The sequence below is a fragment of the Neofelis nebulosa genome, chromosome 8 (assembly GCF_028018385.1).
Source record: "Neofelis nebulosa isolate mNeoNeb1 chromosome 8, mNeoNeb1.pri, whole genome shotgun sequence".
NCBI lineage: Eukaryota > Metazoa > Chordata > Mammalia > Carnivora > Felidae > Neofelis > Neofelis nebulosa.
This window is the reverse complement of record NC_080789.1, coordinates 101437007-101455285: the sequence shown is the minus strand read 5'-3', so window position 1 is coordinate 101455285 and position 18279 is coordinate 101437007. Positions and strand designations below refer to the sequence as shown.

The 18279-nt window shown below is 50.5% G+C and overlaps 2 protein-coding genes and 1 long non-coding RNA gene across 10 annotated transcripts; 1 reads left to right on the top strand and 2 right to left on the bottom strand.

The window, feature by feature from the left end:
• Positions 1–811: 811 nt before the first annotated feature.
• On the bottom strand, positions 812–8302 carry ACRBP (acrosin binding protein). 2 transcript variants are annotated; one of them, XM_058743889.1, is made up of 10 exons: positions 8098–8302; positions 7576–7794; positions 7305–7399; positions 6696–6813; positions 5585–6053; positions 4970–5102; positions 3152–3331; positions 2852–3019; positions 1722–1805; positions 812–1153 (listed from the first exon to the last, which is right to left on the bottom strand). In XM_058743889.1, exons 1-10 carry the CDS (start codon positions 8138–8140, stop codon positions 1031–1033), a joined length of 1632 nt encoding a protein of 543 aa, XP_058599872.1. In that variant the 5' UTR covers positions 8141–8302; the 3' UTR covers positions 812–1030. The 2 variants fall into 2 exon arrangements, with proteins under 2 accessions (XP_058599872.1, XP_058599873.1); XM_058743890.1 differs by lacking the exon at positions 7576–7794.
• A 10-nt stretch (positions 8303–8312) lies between these two features.
• Positions 8313–16556, top strand: LOC131520111 (uncharacterized). 3 transcript variants are annotated; one of them, XR_009265932.1, is made up of 4 exons: positions 8313–8456; positions 11647–11771; positions 11901–11983; positions 15368–16556. It is a non-coding gene; the product is annotated as an uncharacterized LOC131520111 (long non-coding RNA). The 3 variants fall into 3 exon arrangements; XR_009265933.1 differs by having other exon boundaries at positions 8315–8456; positions 11685–11771; XR_009265931.1 differs by lacking the exon at positions 8313–8456 and having other exon boundaries at positions 11294–11771.
• Positions 8801–15960, bottom strand: ING4 (inhibitor of growth family member 4). 5 transcript variants are annotated; one of them, XM_058743898.1, is made up of 8 exons: positions 15874–15960; positions 13046–13117; positions 11156–11322; positions 10861–10975; positions 10589–10697; positions 10197–10344; positions 9868–9929; positions 8801–9756 (listed from the first exon to the last, which is right to left on the bottom strand). In XM_058743898.1, the coding sequence occupies exons 1-8, from the start codon at positions 15908–15910 to the stop codon at positions 9717–9719; spliced, it is 750 nt and encodes a 249-aa protein (XP_058599881.1). In that variant the 5' UTR covers positions 15911–15960; the 3' UTR covers positions 8801–9716. The 5 variants fall into 5 exon arrangements, with proteins under 5 accessions (XP_058599881.1, XP_058599882.1, XP_058599884.1 ...); XM_058743899.1 differs by having other exon boundaries at positions 10589–10694; XM_058743901.1 differs by having other exon boundaries at positions 10870–10975.
• Positions 16557–18279: the final 1723 nt, after the last annotated feature.

The window sequence follows — 18279 nt, the reverse complement described above, 5'->3', positions numbered from 1 at the left end:
TTTTGAGAGAGAGACAGAGAGAGTGAGCAGGGGAGAGGCGGAGGGAGAGAGGGAGAGAAGAGAATCTCAAGCTGACTCTGAGCTGTTAGCATGGAGCCTGACGCGGGGCTCAAACTCACAAACCATGAGATCATGACCTGAGCTGAAACCAAGAGTTAGATGCTCAACCAAGTGAGCCACCCAGGTTCCCCAATTTTTTTTAATGTTCTTAATCACGGTGCTCCTGTAGAAGGAGAGACTATACAGGTTCTCAAACATACGTGCCCCTAGAACACATTTTGGGAGATCCCAAGTTATTAAAGGCCAATGCTGGAGTCACATTTCAATGTATATTGTCAAAATGTGACCACCTCAACCTTCAGACCATCTGGCCCATCACTGGATGTGAAATCAAGCGTTTCCTGAGCTCCCCGCCCCAGCCGTTTCCTCTCTCTTGATAAAATGTAAGTTCTGCCCTACTTCCCTGGGGTTGTCCCCCCACCCCCACCCCCGGGGCATTATCTCAGTCAGGCTCTGGCCTTTATCCTCCAGAGGGACAAGCCCATACTCATCTGTGGTCATGGACTTCAGAAATGAAGACACATGCCCGCATGGCCCACACAACCCCTCAGACCCCAGTCATGGCCTTCTTCAATCCAACTTCCTGACTTCTTAGGTCTTCTCCGGGAATATGGCTACTTCTTTGAGTACCATTCATGGGGTTCTTTCACCTTCAGATAGATCCATAAATCCCAGGGTTTGGAATGTTGATTCCCAGGGGGCAGGAAGGCAGTGCTGAGGATGGAATCGTAACCAAAGTAGGCCACACAGGTTGAAAATAAACACTTTATGTAAAGACATCCTTTAAGGTGGGTGGAGTTTCCATCATGGACCCTTCTGGGATTGCTGCCCCAACCCAAGGAAAACGTGAGTAGGGGCCAGGTAAGAGACCCATAAGGGGCAGCCAGGAAGCAAACTGACAAGATGGGGTCTAAAAGCAATGGAGAATGTGGAAGGGTCGGGCTGCGGTGGAGATAGGATGGATCCCAGCTCATCCTGCTTGGCCTAGAGTCAAGGTGCTAAATTCCTGGCTCCATCGAAGCACAAGGTCCTCGCTTTTGGCCTGGCTCAAAGCACTGTAAGTCTCATTCTGCAGACATCTCATACGGGACACCTACACAGGGATTGGGTACACACAGTCTGTGTCACAGAGCCTGGAGGCAGAGGCGTAGGGGTGGGGAGGTGTCAGACATCCCCACAAGAACCAGAGACGAGCAGGCATGGGTGCAGGGCAGTAGAAGGAAGGAGGAAACAGATGTGGGTTTTTAAGGCTGGCAAGAGACACCAAGGAGACCAACCCCCTCCTTTGAGAAGCCAGGAGTCTCAAGATGGAGGAGGAAGTGACTTATTCCAGACTACTTGGTGAGTAAGAGCGGGAGGCAAGAGCAAGACCTCAACAGCCAATGCCCAACCCGGCTAGGGATTCTTGCTGCCATGCCCTCTGGGCCCTCACCCCTGCATCCCTTCTGGACCCCCCTGGCCTGGGAGGGCCTCACTCGCTCTAAGACAGGAGGAGTGGGAGAGAGTGCTCTGGTGGAGGCCTCTGCCCAGAGATGCAAACAGGGAACTCTTCTGATCCCTGCCGCTTGGAGCAGGGTGTGGGGGTGCTGGGAACAGACCGATCTGTGGTGACAGATCGAGGAGCCAATGGGAGAAGGGGGTGGGTGGGGTGAGGGGCTCACCTTACGATCCCGGCTTCTCATTAGGCACTGTTGGCTCTTGAAGGCACAGTAGTTTGGATACTGCACATAGTCTGTGTCACAAATCTAAGCCAGGAGCCAGGAATGGGGAGGCGGGGAGACATGAGAAACCTTATAGGACACCAGCCCTTCAGTGAATGCCCAAAATGGCAGAACCAGGGCCAGAGGTATAGCCCTCCAGAACCGACCTTCCACAATGGGGGTGCCCCCTCCCTGAGGAATAGGCCTCTGTCCCCTTGGCTTTTCCTGCCCCACCCTCAGTCACAGTTTGGTGCTGAAAAGCCAGGAGCCGGAGAATAAGTGGCCGCCCTGCTGGTCAGCTTGCTGGGAAAGCAGCTGAGGAAGGGGGAAGGGGGTCCGATTCGTGGTCCAGTCTCAGGGAGCCTTCTAGTGATGGCTAAGTGAGGGAGAGGGTAGAAGAATCATGTGTGACTTTGGGTGAATCACCCTCCTCTGTGGATCTCACCTCCCCATCTCTACATAAATCCAGGGGAGGAACAGGGACAGTCTCAGAGAACCTTTTCAGATCTAGGGGCCCAGGGAGAAGAGCTGAGCAGGGGTCTGTCGGCTCAGCTATCAGCCCTTTCTTAAGGTGTTCTGGCTATCGCCTTGCCTGGATTTTCCCTGCTAAGCCACAGAAGGGAGGGACTTGGCCGTCAGTTACAGGGGGAGCTCCACAGGGGAGGTAACTTTGGGGAGAGGGGGAGCAAAGTTGATGCCACTGAAGCAGGGAAACACTGGGTCACAGGTCAGTGACACCTCGGGCATCACCTAGTCATTTGTTGTAGAGGTGAGTAGAACATTGGGCCAGCGTGGGAAGCACCTTGACCAAAGCCCCTTAACTGGCAGAGCTGGGAGCAGAACCCCTGTCTCCTGCCTTCCTGTGCTCTCCCACCCTTCCGCCCCTCCGATTCCTGCTCCTTTGACAAGCACAATCCTGCTCTCTTTTTTGGAGGTGGGGGAGGTGGAAGGGCGTCTATTGGAAAGAGGCAGGCAGGGAGGACTGGTTCCCAGAAGCCCGAGGCCTAGCCCCCCTTGCACATCCTAGGGCTACTTAGAGCAAGGAAATGGGATCAGTGGGATGGAGTTGAACTTTGGGGAAAGGCTCTGACCTTGGTGGGGAAATCCCCATCCTGGAAGCTAAGGAACTCAGTCTGGAGCCAGCCGGAGACTCGAATATCCTCACAGCCCTTTGTGGCTAGCCGGGCACACCAGAAGTCCATGCGGAGCCCACCATACATATCCAGCCCGTAAAAGCGGCCTGATGTTAGGGTCCCTACCTGTGGCACAGGGGACAGAGGAGACGTGCACGCCACTGCCCCCCTCCCCCCAGCCAGCAGGCCTCCCTTCCCACTGCCCAGTCCTGCCTGGAGCCTGAGGCCTCCCCCACTGCAGGTCGCCCAGCAAGATACCTGGGTACCGATGGACATGCTCTGGGCTATGAGCAAGGGGCTGATGAAGGGTGTTTTGTGGGAGTTGTCACACAGCTGCCGCTGCAGGACGGCCTCCGAGTGGCACTGTTCCAGCTTCAGGGAGCAGAAGTCACAGAGGGCACAGGTGGCTGAGTGCCGCCGCCCAAGGCTGTCACAGACCTGGGGCAGGATGACAGACTGAGGCCGAGACCCTTTCAGCTCTGCAGCGCTGTCCCCACAGAACCTCTTCGCGTTCAAGCTTTTGCAAAGGCTTCTCTAGCTTTTCTCCCTGACCCCTCCCCCAGGGCTCCTCCAGGATCTCTCCTCAGCTCTCTATCTCTTCACCCTCTTCCCGGATGAGGTGTCTACGCCCAGGTAAGCTTCATCTTTCTGCAGGCAACACCCAACTCTTCATCATCAGTTCGGATCTCCCTCCTGAGCTCCGAATCCTCATTGCCACGTGCCTGACAGATGTCGATCACCGGATGACCTACAATCACTCCTAACTTAGACTCTCTGAAAAAGACTCCTGACCTTCCCTGTCTCTCCCTCTCTCTGCTAATGATAATGCTATCATTTACAGAGTTGACCCAGTGCTAGGCACCATGGCCATAAATGCTGTCACCTCACCTCCTTTAGCTTTCATCAGAGCCCTGTTCTATAGTTGGGTTTTTTTTTTTTTAAATGCTTATTTATTTTTGAGAGAGAGAGAGAGTGAGCACGAGCAGGGTAACGGCAGAGAGAGAAGGAGACACAGAGTCCGAAGCAGGCTCCAGGCTCCGAGCCGTGAGCACAGAGCCCGATGCGGGGCTCGAACCCACGAACCATGAGACCATGACCCGAGCACATGCTTCAGATTGCCCCTTGAGATTTTTCGCCTTATGACCCTTACTCTCTCTCTCACTCTATCTTCTGCCTTTCTGCTCCAGGTAAAATGTTTCTTGCTGTTCCCTTAACCAGACCCTGATATCCAGGGACCTCTCCATGACTCCCGAACTTCCTACACTCAAAAAATACCGAGACTGGGATCTTTCTTTTTTTTTTTTTTTTTTTTTTTAAATTTTTTTTCAACGTTTTTTATTTATTTTTGGGACAGAGAGAGACAGAGCATGAACGGGGGAGGGGCAGAGAGAGAGGGAGACACAGAATCGGAAACAGGCTCCAGGCTCCGAGCCATCAGCCCAGAGCCTGACGCGGGGCTCAAACTCACAGACCGCGAGATCGTGACCTGGCTGAAGTCGGACGCTTAACCGACTGCGCCACCCAGGCGCCCCAAGACTGGGATCTTTCTACACATCCTTGGAACGGGTCCTATCGCTCCTCTGGAAAGGGGAGCTACATCTAAGGCAAGGCCAAGTATTGAAGATGGTGAACTAGATCAGGAGATGACTCAAGCCTAACAACAACTCAGCTGAAGCATGAACTCCAGACTGGAACAGATTCCAGACTAGGTCTTGAGTCTTCTTCCGTTTTTTTGTTTTTTGTTTTGTTTTGTTTTGTTTTTTAAGTAGGCCAGCATGGAGCCCAATGCGAGGCTTGAACTGATGACCCTGAGATCAAGATCTGAGCTGAGATCTGAGCTGAGATCAAGAGTCAGACACTTAACCAAGTGAGCCACCCAGGCACCCTACTGAGCTTTCTTCCTTTAAGGTGAACTGGAGATATCCTTCCAAGGAAGGGATTCTCACTCGGAGAGAATGAAATGATGCCCGGGCTTTCTGTATCCCCGCCTTCCCCCTACTCTCAAGGCCCAGTCCGGTGCCAGGCCCAGAGGATGGTCAATGAGCATGTATCCATTAAACGGCATTGTAGGCATACCGGCTTCCCGAAACCAAGGATCTCCTCCTCTATGTACTGCCAGGCCTTGGCTGTGGGGGTTATGGTACAGGTGTTCTCCACAATCGAATAGCACAGCACCAACAAGGCCTCTACATGAGGCATCTGCAGGAGGCTGCAAGAAGACAGCACTGGCTGGTGGGGATGGGACAGAGGACCGGAGCAGAAAGCCACATCCACTCTTTTCCCCTCCCCTTTGGTGTCCGCTCTTAGTCACACACATTCAGCATGCCGACGGAGCTTTAGAGGCCTCTGGCCCAACTGCCTCCGTTTAGAAATGAGGAACTGAGGTCCAGAAATGGGAAGTAATCTTCCTCAAAGTTGCAGTGTTCATCAGAGGCAGAGACAAGACCAGACCCCAAGCCTAGTAGCTTCGGGAACAGGAGCTACATCATGTAGAGAATGGGCATCTTAGGGTAGCGCTCAAGCCAATGACTGGTGACAGAACAGGTGGGGCAGACAGTTGCTAGGTGGCCCAGAAGCTGAACCAGGCCTTACTGGGTCTTGGAAGCCAAAGGCAGGGACAGGGAGCTTCTCCTTCCCAAAAAAGGCAGCAGGGAAGGTAGGGCTGGTGGGGGGAGTCAGAACCATCTGTACCTGTCACGGGTTGGCTTTCTCCAGATGGGTTCTTCATCATACAGATCATTCATTTCATCCATTTCCTGGGCCGACCGAATGAGCTCCTGGATGTTCTCCATCATCATAGGCGTGGACTCCACCTCCCGCACCCGGGGAGTGAAGGAGAAAGGGTTGGAAGACATAAACTCAGACTGGAACTTGACCTCTGGGTCTGACTGCAGCCCAGCCATGGCCTCCAGCCCCTCCTCTGTCCCCTGTCCTTCCTCCTGCTTTCCCTCCTCCTCCAGCTCCTCCTCTTGTTCCTCCTGCTCCTGCCCTTCCTCCTGCTTATGTTCTTGCCCTTGCTCGTGCTTGTGCTCCTGCCCTTGCTCGTGCTTGCGCTCGGACCCCTGCTCCTGACCCCCCAGGGACAGGGAGGATTGTAGCAGCTCCTCCACATTGTTGTTGAGCCTCTCGGGCCAGGGCTGGAAGGCCTGTCGTTCTGTGGCTGCAGCAGGGGTTGGGAGGGACCGAGAAAGAGAAGGGAAAGGAACAGTCAGGTTTCCGGCCCCCGAGTGTCTTTGTTTACAGGGGGACGCACACAGACACAACAGCACAGGACAGCAGCCCAAATGACACTTACTTGCACCCTGCAGCGCACAAAACGTGGGGGGTACAAATACCACAGCAAAAGAATAATTACCACGGTGATTGTGGCGTCTCCTTTCCACCTCCCTTACAAGTGCTCCTCTTCCCTAACTCCCATCTCAAATCCTACCTCGCGTCCCTCTCACTGAGGCAACACCAAAGATTCTGAAAAGCGAGCAGCTAATCCTTTTGAGAGTGTAACTGTGAGCTTATGAAAGTCCCAGAGGACTTCCAGATGCAGGAATGTTTGGGGGAGCTAGGAAAAGTGAATTTTTCCTAGAGTTGTAAGCAATGTCAGATGATACTCTGGGAGGGGAAAGCCCTAACTTGTATTCATAAAGAGCAGGTTCCTCGCTTACATAAATAGCTGCCTGTGGCCAACCCCCTACCCTGCTCAATGTTCTTCCCCATTTCCTACCATGGATGCCTTAACTCAACTCTGGGGCTCTGGGATTTGTGGAAGGGCTTGCTGGTAGCCTCCCAGAGGCTGGGAGGGTCTCACCTGTGACGTGAGAAGAGAGGGGGGAGGTCATCGTGGTGGGTGGGATGTCAGAGGAAGCGTCAATCTCCTTGAGAGTGTTGGGTGAGAGGATTGAGACTGGCTGGGAGCACCGGACTCTCTGCAAGAAGAGAAGGACAGTGGGCATGCCTTTCCCAAAGGGCAGACTTCTACTCCCGCATACGCCTCAGTCCTCTTCTGGCATGTGTCCTCTCTCTCGGTTGCTGGGCAGGGATGAAGGGATATGGTCCCTGGTGGAACCCTCTAGACCTGAGAAAGGGTTCCCCTGTGAGATAAGACTCTGTGTCTAGGCCACACCTCTGCCTTCACTCTGGTGTTTGACTTGAGTGAAGTCATTCAAGTGTTGGAAGAAATGGGAGGGCTTGTCTCTTGGCCTCATCCCTACTTTTCTCGCAGTAACAAGATTGTTCCCCAAATCTGAAAGCCCAAGGCGAGACCGTATTCATGTGTAGTCTGAGCACATGACTGGCAAAGAGGCAGGGAGGGAGGATCTAAGGATGGCCTCTGGTGGAACCCTTCCTCAACTCCTCACCCCCTCCACCTCTCCGGAGATCTTAGGACACCAGATCCAACCTTCTTCTGGAGCCTCACCTTGGCGTAGTAGACGTGGTTGGAGCAACGATACTGAGTAAATTGGCAGAAGGACTCAAACCAGGAGGCATAAGGGAGGTCGGAGCAGACAGCGCCTGAGAATGGCAGGGGGTACAGAAAGTGAATACACTAGGGAGATCTCCCTCCTGGAGGGGGCTGTGGGTTCCTATGGTCGGCAGAGTGGAGAATATGGCCTCAGGGTAAGGTGCAGCCCATACCCTTCCCTGGTCTCAAGTGAGCACGGGGCTGCCCCCACTACTCTGGTCCTCACCGTCGGGCACCAAGCCGTGATTTTCGTATTGGTCCAGCTGGACGAGGGTGGGGTTCCGGCAGCCGTGCGTTGCACGGAGCCGGCAGGTAGTCTCTGCCTTCCAGGTTGGGGTCAGCAGTGCAAAGAAGCGTTCATATTCGGTGGCAGAGAGGGGGCTGCCTGGAGTGGAGGCCGAAATTGAATCCTGGGCTGGGGCAGATGTCGGAAGCCGGAGCAGCACTGCGGGGCAGGGAAACAGACGGATGGATGGACCGAACTCCAAAACCGGCTCCGGTCCCTGGACAGACCGAACGGCAGGTGGGGCCCCGTGGAAATTGGAAACTGGGGGATGTCTGGCCGGCGATCAGGGTGAGGAGATTCCAGGGGCAGAGGCTAAGGTGTGACCCCAGAAGTAGCTAGGGAGCAAAGCCAACGCGACCACTCTGAGAAAGCGTTTCAAAACCCTGCAGCAAGGGCTCTTGGGGGGTCCGAGGACGGAGCCCCGGGTGAAAGAGACTGCTCCAGTGGGCGGGAACCTCTCACCCTTCAGGAGTGAGAGAAGGAAGCCAGCGAGTAGTTTCCTCATGGCCCCAGTCGATCCGCCCGCGTTTCCCGGACCAAAGCGGCCTCTAACGGGCCAAGCCAGAGACAGTCGGCGGGCGCGGGCGCGGGCTCGCCTGCGGGGAGTGGAAGGTGCGGCCCAGACGTCACAAAGGGCTGGGGGCGGGGCCTCGGAAACTGACGCGCGCTCCGGGGTTCACCGCGCCAGCAGGGGTGGATGGGTCCTCACGTGTCATATTCCAACTCGAGAGGATAAGGATGGCAAAAGCTGTCATTGACTCGGTACCTTCGATGGAGTGGGACATGTGTTGTTCTTTGCACGTTGTTCCCTTATTCCCAAGGTAATCCCATAAAGCGGATACTATTATCCCTAGATCACAGGTGACAAAACCGGGGTTTGGAGAGGCCTAGATGTGAATGTAGGCAGGGTTCTGGGGCAGGCAGGGACGGAATGTACAAAACAAGTTCCGGGTCTACCTGCGTGGGAACTAAAGAGGGGCCCTTAAGGTAAGAAATGAGCCAAAAGGGGAAGCAAGCAGGGTCCAGGTGAGGAGGTGCTCAGGCGTCAGGCTGGTTCAGTCTAAGGAAGTGGTTTCCCAGTGGGAAGTGAGCAAGACAATCCATCCTCATACGGGAAAAGTGTTTTTCTGTTTTGTGTTTAAAACAAGAAACCAAGCTAATAGTGTAATGGTACATGCACAAAACACAAATACACGTTTATTGGAAATCAAGTAAAAGATGGTTTACGGAGAAAAGATGCATAATTGTAAAAAGTTTTGGAAAGCCCTGGAGGCACACCCCCCAGCCAGCTTTGTCCTCCCCATGGTGAGGAGTTGTGGACTCTGGAGCAGGGGTACCACTTCTGGTTCTATGTCTCGTTCTACTTCTGGCATTGTCATCCTCCCCCCTCTAGTCCAACCCGGAGGATGCAAAAAAAAAAGTTTAATTAGCACATGTACTAAAATAGTGTCTACAGTAAACACAGCAGACCAACACGCAGAGCTTTTATTCACCTACTCAAATTCCTTTACATGTGAGCGATCTGCATTCCACCTTGCCCCCTCTCCCATTCACACGGCCAGGATGAATCCTGTTGGCACAGAGGAAGGGGTGCCCCTTCAACTAAGGCCACTGCCCAGATGCTCTGGGGGCGCCCCTACCATGGAAAAAGCAGGAGGAGAACAAAGAAAGCTTATCACACCACAGCCCCTCACAGGGGGAGGGAATTAGGAGGGCTGGGGAGTGCCCCCATGCTACTGCCCCAAGTCCTTAAATACAAAGCAAGGGGAGTAAAGAGGACCATTCCTCGGAAATACAGCACCAACCTCGGCATGGAGGCGAAAGGACAGTGGGCATAACCACTTCCCTCTGAGGGGGGCAGGCTGAATGAGAGCACAAACAGTTAGCGGCTGCAGCACCCCTCCCTACCAGGGTTTGGATGCAGCCTCAGCACCAGGAGTGGGGAGAGGGAAGGAGAAGGGGTGACAACACTGCGCCATCCGCTCTCCCTGAGCCCCCGGGCCCCAACACAGGCTTTCCTCTCCCCACTAGCCCGGGGCCGGGGACGTGGAAGAAACTGTGTGGGAATCCAAGGCCCTTATCTATTTCTTCTTCCGTTCCTGGGAGCAGCGTGGGCAGAACCTAGAAAGCAACGTGATAGAGAGGCGGGCAGAGAAAGTGAGTGAAAGGGAGAGTGCCCTCCTCCACGCAGCTCCTGGGCAGCCCAGCGCCTACCGCAACTCTCTCACTCACCATTTCCCCCGAGGCTTGGTCGTCAGCCCCACACAGGCAAAGTGGAACCACTCGATGGAACACTGAAAAGGAGGAAGACGGAAGAAGCAGAAGTCAGGGGCCAGGGAAGGGCAGAGGAAAGAAAAGAAGTTCCCTCCACAGATTCCTGAGAACAGTGTTCCCATATTCCGTATTCTCTTTGGAGAATACCTCTTTGGAGGTCCCAAGGCCAACCAACTCCGCCTTCGTCTTATCCTGGAGTCCCACTATTCAACCATGTCTTCCCCTCTTGTACCCACTCCCTCATGGCCCCCAGAACCCCATCTGGAGGCAAAACGGTTGGTTCTCACATCAGGGTTGTCACAGCCAATCATCTCTCCATAGGAGACCTGGTGACAAAGGCAATAGGTGGGTTCGTTGGGATCCACAGGCATATCCAACACATCAGAGGGGTGGACACTGCCAAAGGTCACTGAGGGCATCCCATACTCAGGACTTCTGCATGCCAAGAGGAAGAGAACGTGTCATCCGCAGGCAGGGAAACTACACAGGTGGTAGAAAGACATCCTGGTGGGGCAAGGGATTTGTGGCTTCTCTTCTCTATCCAGCAGACACCACAGGGATAAGGAGAAGTTACTGGCACAGAAGACGGAGAAAGTGGCAAGGGGCAGCGTGAGGCACGAGCGTGGGGCGGGAGAAAAAAAAATACGTCATTTGGCAAAGCGCTCCCTTATACACTCACGTGCGCACAAGTTTTAACTTCTTTTGGGCAGCCTTGGGAGCCTCCTCATCTGAGTTTTTCCCTTTGGAACGAGCACGGGCAGCTTTCTTCTCCTTTTGAGTCCGGCCTTCTAGGAAAGAGGGGGGAAGCCAGAAGGCAGGGAGACAGAAAGATGGGTTAACTCTTCCTTCTTCCACCTCCTTCCACGCGGCTGCCCCTCCCTAGGAGCTGAAGAGCTGCTTCTTCTCCCTCTGAATCCTTGCCCACCTCTCAAGCCCCGCCCCCCTCCTCACTCTTTTTGCCTTTGCTAGAAGAGCTGTCATAGTCACTTGACTCAATCTGCTTCTCCTTCAAATCAGCCTCAAAACGGGCCAGGTCTGTGTCCAGTCGCCGAATGTGTTTGTCCACCTAGGTAGAAGGAAGGAAAAGAGAGAGGTACAAGGGTAGTTCCAGTAAAAGACAAAAAAGCTAAGGCGGATTCTATGTATCTCCCAGACCCAAAAACAGATCCCAATACAGCTGAAGAAGGGGTCTAGGACCCCAAGGATTAGATGGGAGGTAAGTGGGGAGCCGTGAACAGGGCCATACCATCTCATAGGTCTGCATGGCAAGCTGCACCTTGTCGTCACCAAATTCCTTGCACTTGCCATAGGCTTCCTGGATCTGTTTGAGAAGGGCCAATTTTTCCTCGGAGCTCAGGCTGCGGGCGCTACTCATATACTCAGTGGCCAACTTGTCAATTTCAGCCTTCAGGTCTACAACAGAGACAGAGGCCTGGTCACTATGGCCCCTGACTGGCTAGGTGAAACACACTTCTTCCTCTTGTTTCTTGGACCTTTTCCACTGATCATCATAACCTTCGAACTAAAATGCCCTGAAAGTTCATAGGTACTGTGCCATTTACTCAAGTAATGCAACATATTGACAGTATTTGTCTTAGAGGTGCCTTCAGGTGCTGAAAACATGGCTAGAACCATTGGAACTTAAAATTATTGAAACATAAGGAGGGAGGGAGCCTTTGCACACCACATTAACACCAAAGTATATTTTTGTTGACGTCTGAAGATGCTTCTTTGCAGGGCTGGCTGCTTCTCGAACCATGAATTTTGTCTCACAGCCTCCCGATTCCTTGTCTCAAAAACATTCCGCAACAGCTCTGAGTGCTACGAACCCGGCTGGGTCATCTGCTGCTGCCGGCTTCCAGGTCTGTACATCTGTGACTCATCATTTAAAACTAGGCCCTAGTTCATTTATGTAACAGTTCTTCTACCCTATTTTGCTCATCAACCTGTTCGTATTTCCCATCACTTTTTTTTCTGTTTGTTCATCTTAGACATTGTTCCGAACATTTTCATACTGGAAGGCTGGTGATGTCCCAAGACAGCGAGAGTGTAGTTTTCTACTGCCTAATATTTGGTAAGGCTCATAAAGCATGTCGATGAAAAGAGACAAAAGAATGACTGTAGCATGGTGCAGCGACAGACAGCTGGCAGGATCTGTGTACATAGTATGTTTGTGCCCCATTTCATCTGAGGCCTTTGGAGGAAGCTGAAAATGCACATAGTTTGATAATCTCCAACTGTCTTTCTGTGTATGAACTCAAGAGCTGGAACTGAGTTACAAAGGATGCGAAGCTGGTTCCCAGCATTTGGCAGCCAGTTCTCAGGGGTCTGCATCCAGGATTTTAGATGATGTTCACCTTTTCGTGAGTAAACTTACCCAGGGTAGCTGAAATCACAGCTCTGGGTATTCTAACACCAGCTTGTCACATCTTTGAGCATGGCTACTTAAGGGTGGAAGATAAGACCTATATATCCTTCAGCAGGTACAGGGGATGGCTCCAACGGACGACATCTTTGACCTTGAAGAGACCAATCTGACCACTGTAGAGTAGCCTCAGGCTCCAAGTGAATGCCTCAATGCAGCCAAACTCGCTCAACATCCAAAAGAAGCCACAGATGGTATCTACTGCTTCTGTAAGGTTGAAGAATACAGTGTAGAGATCCTGATGTTAATTGCTGCTTTTCCTTCTTCTTTTTTCTTTCTCTCTTTCCTTCTGTTTAAGGACTTCTCTACCAACATGACATGCGGTCTACAGCCACAATGAATTTTTTGATAGTAACGTTATCAATCCAGTGGAGCAGAAACATCCTAGTCTTCCGACAATCTTCCTATAGACATATTGAACATAGAGAACAGAAATGATTCTAGGGTTGCCTTATCTCTGAATTCTTCTTGCAGATATAAAGAACATAACATCTTTGAATTCTTGAGGCATTGTCGCAATACTCTATTTACTATGAGAAGCGGATATAGAAATGCAGTTCATCACTGCTCTCCTTTTAAGAATTCCAAGAGAGTAAAAAAGAGAGAAGCCACAGTTCTCCAGATCAGACCAGATGACATGGTAACACCAAAGAGAAAAAGAAATGATCATCCACACTCCTTATACACACAAACCCCTTACTCTGTACGTACCCTCTGTTCTTTGGTCCAGGTCCCTCATGAGCTGAAAGTTTCTCTGCAGTTCAAATGGGAGGTTTTCGATACCTAGGGAGAAGAAAAGACACTGAGAATCACTGGACTCCATAGGCCTAACAGTTGTTTTTAAAGTACAGGTCCAAAACGGGACTCAGTTTTCCCTCCTTGGAACCATTGGATTTATCTGGAACAGCACTCATCATTCCTTTCTCAGAGGAGGCTGTGTCTGTGTCTCTCCACAACTAACTTTGCCATTTCTGCACAGCTTTCCCACCATTTGTCCCCTCAAGGACCTTACTCTACAAATCAGCCCCTCCCTTTCCTTGACTTTCAAACTTTGCCTCCAAGCTCCTTGCCGTTAACCCAAATACCCTCCTGGTATCCTCCAGCACTCCTCACACACACATGCACACGCGCGCACGTGCACACACACACACACACACACACACTTCCACTCTGGTCTTCAGATCGTAGTCAGAATGTGCTTTTAAAAAAAAAAAAATGTAAACCTCGTCAAGTCATGCTCCTGCTTTAAAATCACCTGGTGACTTCCTATCACACAATTCCTATTCCCATTTTGCACTTTCTGGCCCATGCTCATCTTACGCCAGCCTTCATTCACGTCAGTCCCCCTTTGTGCTCTGTCTGATCTGACCAGACTGGTCTTCTCCGAGTGCCCCCAACTTGCCAGGGCTTGTCCTGCTACCTGGCTTTTTGTCTCCTGCTTTCTCTGCCTGGAATGCACTGCTTCGGGTTCTTCATCCCACCTCCACCATATCTGTTGGCCTACTAAACTCTTCGTTCTTCAAAGCTCAGCCTAACCTGGACTTCTCCAGACTCCAGGTGTCCTGGATTATGCTCTCAAGTTATTCTATCTCTACCGTTGTTCGCATTTATCCAACTGCAATTAATAATTAATTGTGCAACCAGTTATTTGGTATCTATCTCCCTAGCCTTCCTTCTGGAAGTGTCTGTCTTCTCTCTTATTTTGCTATGGCTTGCAGACAGAGGGTCTTAAATAAATACCTGAACAAGTGCATCTATACTTGTCTCCCCACGAAAGAAAAATCTCTTCTCGTGACTCCATTTCAAACTTCTAAAATGCCTCCACTGCTTTAACCTATAATCTCAGGTCTGCTGCCACTAGTTTACGGAGATTACTTTGAGTTACCAATGACTTACCAAACGATCTGTTATTAGTCCTATCTTAAAAAAAATATGTCTGCAGCAGATGGCCCCATCTTCTTGCCTTCAGCAACTTTTTCTCCTCTTAGGATTCCAAGTCTCATCACATACTTTCTGATAATTCCAATAGTGATGGTTTCTTTACCTGTCCCTTAAATGTTAATGCTTTCTTGAGGTTATACTTTAATCCTCTCATTTTCTCACTTTACTTGTATTCCCTGAATGAACTTGATCTCATCCACTCCTACAGTCCATACCTAAACTTAAGTCTAAACTGAATTAAGTATATTGCTATACTCCTGAAGTTGAATTAAGTATATTGCTGATGGCATCCTGTCTACCTCATTTCCCAAGCATGAGATCAAGGAATCACCTTAGATTCTTCCTTCTCTCTCAACTACTCATTCAATCAGTGCTGTCCTTTTTGCTCCTAAATATTCCTGTCACTCTCTCAGACCTGACCTTCTCATACATCAGTTATCTTCCTTTATTAAAATCACTCTACTTAAGAAAATCTGTTGGTTCTTCACTATTGAAAATGCAAACCTCTTAGCTTGGCTTAAAAGACCTTGCGCAATCCAGCCCCAGCCTCTTTTTTCTAGCCACTTCCCAATCTTCCACCTTAGAGTCCTATGTATCAAACACTCTGACTTCACTTTTCCCTGACCTGCCATAAACCCATCATACCTTTGCTGATGCTTTCCCCAACCAGCAATTTCCTTTCTCTCTCCACACTGGCAAATAAACACTCAGTCTTCAAAACTCTATTCAAATATCACATCCTCTGGTAAAGCTGTACCTACACCCCTAGGTAATTAGCCCTTCTTTCTCCAGTGCTACCAAGTCCTTTTAATGTATTTCTATGATTCCACTCATCACATTGTTTTGTAATCATTTATTATCAGAATCTGTTATGAGCACTTGAGGGCAGGGTCTTTGTCTTACTCATTTTGCTATATCCGCAGTAGCTGCCATTAAGTCTGACCCAGAGCAGGGCCTCAATAAATGAATGAATGAATGAATGAATGAACGACTCCCAACACTAAGACAAATGTAAGCCCATAGGGGTGACAGGCTTTGTGAAGGGGTGGATTACACAAATGGCAAACATAACACCAGATTTCTATTTGAAAGGAATTGGATCCAAGAAGAGAAGCGTTCCAGTTGATCATCTGACAGCCACTCATAGCCCCCTAGCCCAGGAGAGACCGCTTCTGAGAAAGAACTGAGCGGAGTGGCTGCGAGCAGGTCTTTGTCGCCGCTCCAAATGGCAGTGGGTGATACACTAACACAATCGATTCGGAACGATTCGGGGTGGAAAAAAAAAATATCCTGAAGCTGGAGGCCCTGGAGATGGGGTCGGCAAATATCTTTCCAGCTCTGCCCATTAGTCCTTCAAGAGCCATCCCCTCAGTCCTACCGCGCAGCCCCTCCCTCGTCTACACCCAAAAGCCAGGCCTCGACCCTGCTGCCCCGCCCCCTCTTTCTTCACACCGTCCAATACATTATCTCACCGAACCCCTTCACAGTTGTGACTTTCTGACCACCGGGACTTCGGGGCCGTACGGCTCCTCAGTCCCGATTCCCGCCCCCCACCGCCACTCTATGACCCCTGACCCCCTCCTCCAGACTGCTCTTACTGTCCAGATAATGTTCCAAATACATCCCCGCAGCCATCTTGAAGCAAAACAAAGCAACTTCCGATCCGCCCCGGAAGTGACTGAATCGCAACAGGCGCTGAAGCTATTATCCTTGGGTTGGAGCCTTTCCGCCCTTAAAAGAAGAGCTTCCGCCCTCACTAAATTATCCGCTGGGACACATCCGCCCGACGTTCATACGTTCCCTTTTGCGTAGGTAGCCGGGGCCGCCCGTACTGAGGTACCTGGAGGCAGCTTTAGCCCGCTTCCGCCCTTACTGAGGCCCCAGTACGCGACCGAGGCAGGCATGACGTCACTGCAGGTCGCCATTTTGCATTACCTATCAAACTTTTTTTCCCTCCAAAAAAGGCGATGTGCGGTAATGTGGGAGAAAAAAATCCTTGTCTCTTTAGGATTGTATTCCATAAATATCCCTTTTCAGCGTCTGGAGACTCTTTTTTCCTTTTTGCCGGGTATGAGTCTAGTGACCAGAGCAGGTCCCGGCTGAATCCAGACTTTCTTCAAGGTAGCTAGTTTCTTAACGAAGTTGGGGAGGCATAGTTGGTGGTGTGAGATTTAAACCCTCCGCCTTTCTGTTCACTCACACGCACATCAGCTCTCCTGGATTATTTTTTTTATAATCTCTGTTTACTAAGAGTTACACAATAAAGCTATAATTCTCCACACCTCTTGTCTGGGTTCATGTCCTTTTATACTTGAATACATATACACACACACAAAATGACATACTACTTCCGGCCTTGCCCTCTTATTTTTGTCTCCCCCCCCCCGCCTTTCCCCTCCCCCCCCCCCCCCCCCCCCAGTTTATATATGATGTTAACTAACACCACGATTTGGAAAGGATTGGAGCACAGAGCTCACAACTGGGCCAGTTAGATGACAGCTGTCGTCCCAGTCAGCTACAGATTGAGGACTCTTCCTCATGAGGACTCATCCTCTTTGAGGATGGAAAGCAATCCAGTGCACGACTGACTGCCACCACACTGGGAGACAACTCAAAGCACATAACCTAATAGTGGCGTTAGTAAAATCGCATTATGGAGATTGTCACCCCTCACAAATTCTTGATAATTATCAATGCCGCAGGGCAGGGCTTTAATGATACAGATTTTCAACCACCTAATTTAGACCAAGTATGTGAAGAAGGGTAAGGTGAAACCTCAGGTTTACTACTGAGCAGGTGGTAAGATACAGCAGTTGGATCTAGAAGACCACTCTGTCATGTCCCTGGATAAGCAATTTAATCTCTGTGCCTATGTCCTTCTCTGTGAGAATAACAGGACCTACCTCATAGAGTTCCTGCTACGAGTGAGTGTGAATGAATCCTTAAAAAGAGTAGATTGTGGTTCTAATACTTGTGGTGAAGATAGGACGGTCAGGGCATTTTCAGCAATTGGTGAGAGCAGGCAAAAAAAGTAATATTCAGGAAGCTAACACACACGGACATATTTTGTCATATGGGATACATTCATTAGTGCCACACCACAGATTGAGAGATCTTGGATGTCCACCCAACAGACTAGCTGAGCCCAAAACTTAAGTGGGCATCATTTCATTGACTATACAAATCCCACCAGGTAATGAGCACAGTTCCCCAGCCGTACACAGAGGACAGCCACACCGTTGGGTGTTGGGCGCTTTGTCACAACTTTTTCAGTGCTTAAAGGTTTTTAATTCTCAAAAAGGAATCTTGGAGGTGATCTAGTCCAATCCCTTAACGGCTGAAGCTTCTCAGTCAACACCGGTTGGCGGTAAAGCCAAGGCCAAAGTCCAGGTTTCCTGACCACATTCTGCTCAGCACTACAACTGTCCTGCCTCGCTACTCAGTTCTGGTTATGGCTTCCACCACTGCAAACCTACATATATGGATAGGATAATAGATACATGTATGTACACACATTGCCAGTTGGAATTACAACCGAGCCCAGTGATGCTCAGGCAGGAGCGTAGGCCCTTTCAAGAGGGCATGCTTCCATTTCTTTGACAGGGAGCTTCGTGGTTTTATTAACACATGACTGAAACCTTGCTGTCACAGACTTAGGCATCACAGTCCCCTTGACAAGATCTGTATGTAGAAACTCTCATAAACCAAGATTTCACTTGAATTATCAAAGCTGTGCCCTTTTACACTAGGGGACACACACACAGAGCCTCATCACACAGCATTCACTCTTCACAGACACACACTCTAGTGTAAATCCTTAGTACTGTCCTTGAACATCTCCCCAGATAGCTTCTTCCCATGCTCGCTCACATCAGTAGCTCCACTGCCTCTGATCCTTTTACACGAATTTATTTCTATACAAGGTTCTAAAAACACCCCTTGGTTTGTACATAAGTTTTTTTTTCTTCATTTTAAATTGCTTTGTAACAACTGATTTCCTGATT